This window comes from Pelophylax lessonae (genome assembly GCF_965119305.1).
Source record: "Pelophylax lessonae genome assembly, chromosome: 3".
NCBI classification, from domain to species: domain Eukaryota; kingdom Metazoa; phylum Chordata; class Amphibia; order Anura; family Ranidae; genus Pelophylax; species Pelophylax lessonae.
Window position 1 is genome coordinate 64,659,705 of NC_138770.1, and position 3,853 is coordinate 64,663,557.

General features: G+C 42.1%; 1 protein-coding gene across 1 annotated transcript; it reads left to right on the top strand.

Moving 5' to 3' along the window:
• Nucleotides 1-1,376: 1,376 nt before the first annotated feature.
• LOC309550323 (taste receptor type 2 member 4-like) lies at nt 1,377-2,342 on the top strand (the record flags this gene model as incomplete). The annotated part of the gene is made up of 1 exon (XM_082250720.1): nt 1,377-2,342. The coding sequence occupies one exon, from the start codon at nt 1,377-1,379 to the stop codon at nt 2,340-2,342; it is 966 nt and encodes a 321-aa protein (XP_082106846.1).
• Nucleotides 2,343-3,853: the final 1,511 nt, after the last annotated feature.

The following is a 3,853-nucleotide window of genomic DNA, read 5'->3' on the forward strand; positions in this document are numbered from 1 at the left end:
CTGCAGCACGGTGGCCAATACCATACAGTGGTTTAACAGGACAGGTTCCACTCAGAACAGGTCTCGCCATGGTCGACCAAAGAAGCTGGGTGCACATACTCAGCGTCATATCCAGAGGTCATCTTTGGGAAATAGACGTATGAGTGCTGTCAACATTGCTGCAGAGGTTGAAGGGGTGAGGGGGGTCAGCCTGTCAGTGCTCAGACCATACGCCGTATACACTGCATCAAATTGGTCTGCATTGCTGCCGTCACAGAAGGAAGCCTCTTCTAAAGATGATGCACAAGAAAGCCCGCAAACAGTTTGCTGAAGACAAGCAGACTAAGGACATGGATTACTGGAACCATATCCTGTGGTCTGATGAGACCAAGATAAAAATATTTGGCTCAGATGGTGTCAAGCGTGTGTGGCGGCAACCAGGTGAGGAGTAAGACAAGTGTGTCTTGCCTACAGTCAAGCATGGTGGTGGAAGTGTCATGGTCTGGGGCTGCATGAGTGCTGCCGGCACTGGGGAGCTACAGTTCATTGAGGGAACCATGAATGCCAACATGTACTGTGACATACTGACACAGAGCATTATCCCCTAAACCCTGTTGAGCATCTGTGGGGCATTCTCAAACCGAAGGTGGAGGAGCTTAAGGTCTCTAACATCCACCAGCTCTGTGATGTCGTCATGGAGGAGTGGAAGAGGACTCCAGTGGCAACCTGTGAAGTTCTGGTGAACTCCATGCCCAACAGGGTTAAGGCAGTGCTGGAAAATAATGGTGGCCACACCCCAATATTGACACTTTGGGCCCAGTTTGGACATTTGAACTTAGGGGTGTACTCACTTTTGTTGGCAGCAAGTTTAGACATCAATGGCTGTGTGTTGAGTTATTTTGAGGGGACAGCAAATTTACACTGTTATACAAGCTGTACACTCATTACTTTACATTGTAGCAAAGTGTCATTTCTTCAGTGTTGTCACATGAAAAGATATAATAAAATATTTACAAAATTGTGAGGGGTGCACTCACTTGTGTGAGATACTGTATGTTCTCATTCATTTGGCTGGAGTTCTGCTTTAATAAAACACATGCGAGTATTTGCATTAAAATCAAATAAGAGTAGTCACAGTGACTGATTCCTAAACAAATGTCAGTGTAGGTAGACAAGCTAATTCATGATACGTGACGGTTGCTAAGATAAAAGTTTGAATGTTTTCGCCATCAATATTTATTTTGCATTAAAAAAAATCTCAACTGTAAAAATACAGTACTTCAGTGGCATAATTAAAATTACAAAATATATTGAAACATGGTAAATCATCCATAATTACACTTAGATTATTACTGTAGGTTATACAGTTTGACACAGTTTCAGATTTCCCAGCAGATATGCCGGTTTTGAAGGTTTTCATTTGCGAAGTGGTTGGTTGTGTGGAAGTTCTGGTAGGTTTAGTGGTCAATACCTTTATCGTGGTTACCAATCTCAAAGACTGGTGGACTAGCAGAAAGCAGAAGCCTTATGATAAGATCATGGTGAACCTTGGACTTTCCAGAGTCTGTCTTCTGTTCTGCTTCTTCTTCCGAATCACCAACCGGATCTTCAAGTTGGAGCTATACTCTAGCCCTTCACAAAGGAGTGTTTTCAGGGCGGCTCAGTTATTATTTGATTTTTCCAGTCTGTGGTTTGCCATGTGGCTTTGTTTCCTCTACTTGGTGAAGATTACCATCTTTAAAAACCACTTCCTTCTCTGGGTAAAACTGAGAATTCCACAACTGATACCACCTGCTATCATCATAACCTATGCTGTCTCCTTCATTTTTGGATCTATTTTTGCTTTTTTTATTAACGAAACGGCAGACATTATGGACAACGTCATCTTGCCTGCAAACAAAAGTGTTTACAAGGAGTTGAACTTCATGATACCGTCGTACTTTTTTGGGCACTTTTTGCCTTTTGTCTTTGTCAGTATCTCAACTTCCTTACTGATTCATACTATTAGCGTTCACGTAAGACATGTCAAAAATAATGTAACAGGTTTTACAAGACCCAGGATGGATGCCCACCTATCATTAATCCGTTTAGCTGCCTTACTGGAGTTTATGACCGTCTGTAATCTGCTGGCCACATTTATTTTCCGGTTTGACTTCTATGGATATTTTGAAACCAACGTTAGCTTTGTGTTTCTGGTTTCCTATCCATTGTTTCATTCATTGGCAATTATTGCAGGGAATGCAAAACTTAAAGGGGCTCTTTGGGGAGTTTTAGGTTGTGTTAAAGGAAAGGTTGCAGTAGAAAGGTGTCCTGTAGGTCAAAAAATAGAAAGCAAAAGACAGACCATTCCTCAGCAAAAATAACATTTCAATAGCCATACAAGTGATGTTTAAAAAAGCCCAAATACACTTTTTTTGGTGAAGTGTAAAGTTGAACTCCAAGTATGACCAGCTGGGTCCAATTTCAGTATGCACATGTTATACCTGATGAAGCGCTGTGGAAGCTGAAAACCACTGTAGAAGTCAATGCGATCTTCCACATCTAGTGGATTGCCATTTGCACACTGACCACGGGGGGAGGCTCGCTTACTCAGCACAGTCACCATTCACAGAATGCCTTAATTTTAGTAAGTGTGAGGTGTTCTCTGATTGAAAGATGTGGACATTATTGCTCTGCTTTTACACCTTATCCAGTCAGACGGGTTCATTGAAAAAGTACAAGGCATTTTGTGAATGGTGGCGGTGCCGAGCATGCAACCTCCTATCGATATAGTCAATATGTTACACACTCTCAAGCCCTCCAGGTATAGACATCCAAATGGTATAATAAAGTGCAAGTGTTGTTGGTATGTAGGCGCTACCACAGTGTGCAAAGGATTGTTGAAATATATCTGTGCTGTGCAAATAGTGACAGGTGAATAACATGAAATGTCATAAAAATCGTAGAAGTGCACTGTGCATTTTTATCAACCTAGAGGAGACAGGTTAATAGCATAAAATGTCATAAAAACATAGAAGTGCACTGTGCGTTTATATCGTGTGGACCTATAGGGGGCCGAGGTGCCACAACATGAAGTGCTATGTGCTGAGATACAAACTGATTTTAGCAGATTCTGTTGATTATACCAATTGAGTACTGCAGAAGATTGTGCCAGTGAATTCGTGGGAGGTGAGCGCTCACAAGATACATGGTGCAAATATATCCGGTGCTGTTACCCGTGGCCCCCCACTAGGTAAAAGCACTTACCACACAGCTAGTATAGGGGTAAGAACTGCGTGTAAATCCTGGGTCCCACTTAGAATCACCATAGGCACTGCAAATAAAAAATAGCTTCCATTGCGTAGTGTAGTTAGAGATACAAGATGTAAGCCATATCCACTCACAGGTGAGGAAGTTGCTGCATGCTGACGGTGAACTTCCTAACCTGTGAGTGGATATGGCTTACATCTTGTATCTCTAACTACACTACGCAATGGAAGCTATTTTTTATTTGCAGTGCCTATGGTGATTCTAAGTGGGACCCAGGATTTACGTGCAGTTCTTACCCCTATACTAGCTGTGTGGTAAGTGCTTTTATCTAGTGGGGGGCCACGGGTAACAGCACCGGATATATTTTCACAATATATATTGTGAGCGCTCACCTCCCACGAATTCACTGGCACAATCTTCTGCAATACTCAATTGGTACAATCAACAGAATCTGCTAAAATCAGTTTGTATCTCAGCACATAGCACTTCATGTTGTGGCACCTCGACCCCTATAGGTCCACACGATATAAACGCACAGTGCACTTCTATGTTTTTATGACATTTTATGCTATTCACCTTTCTCCTCTAGGTTGATAAAAACGCACAGTGCACTTGTACGATTTTT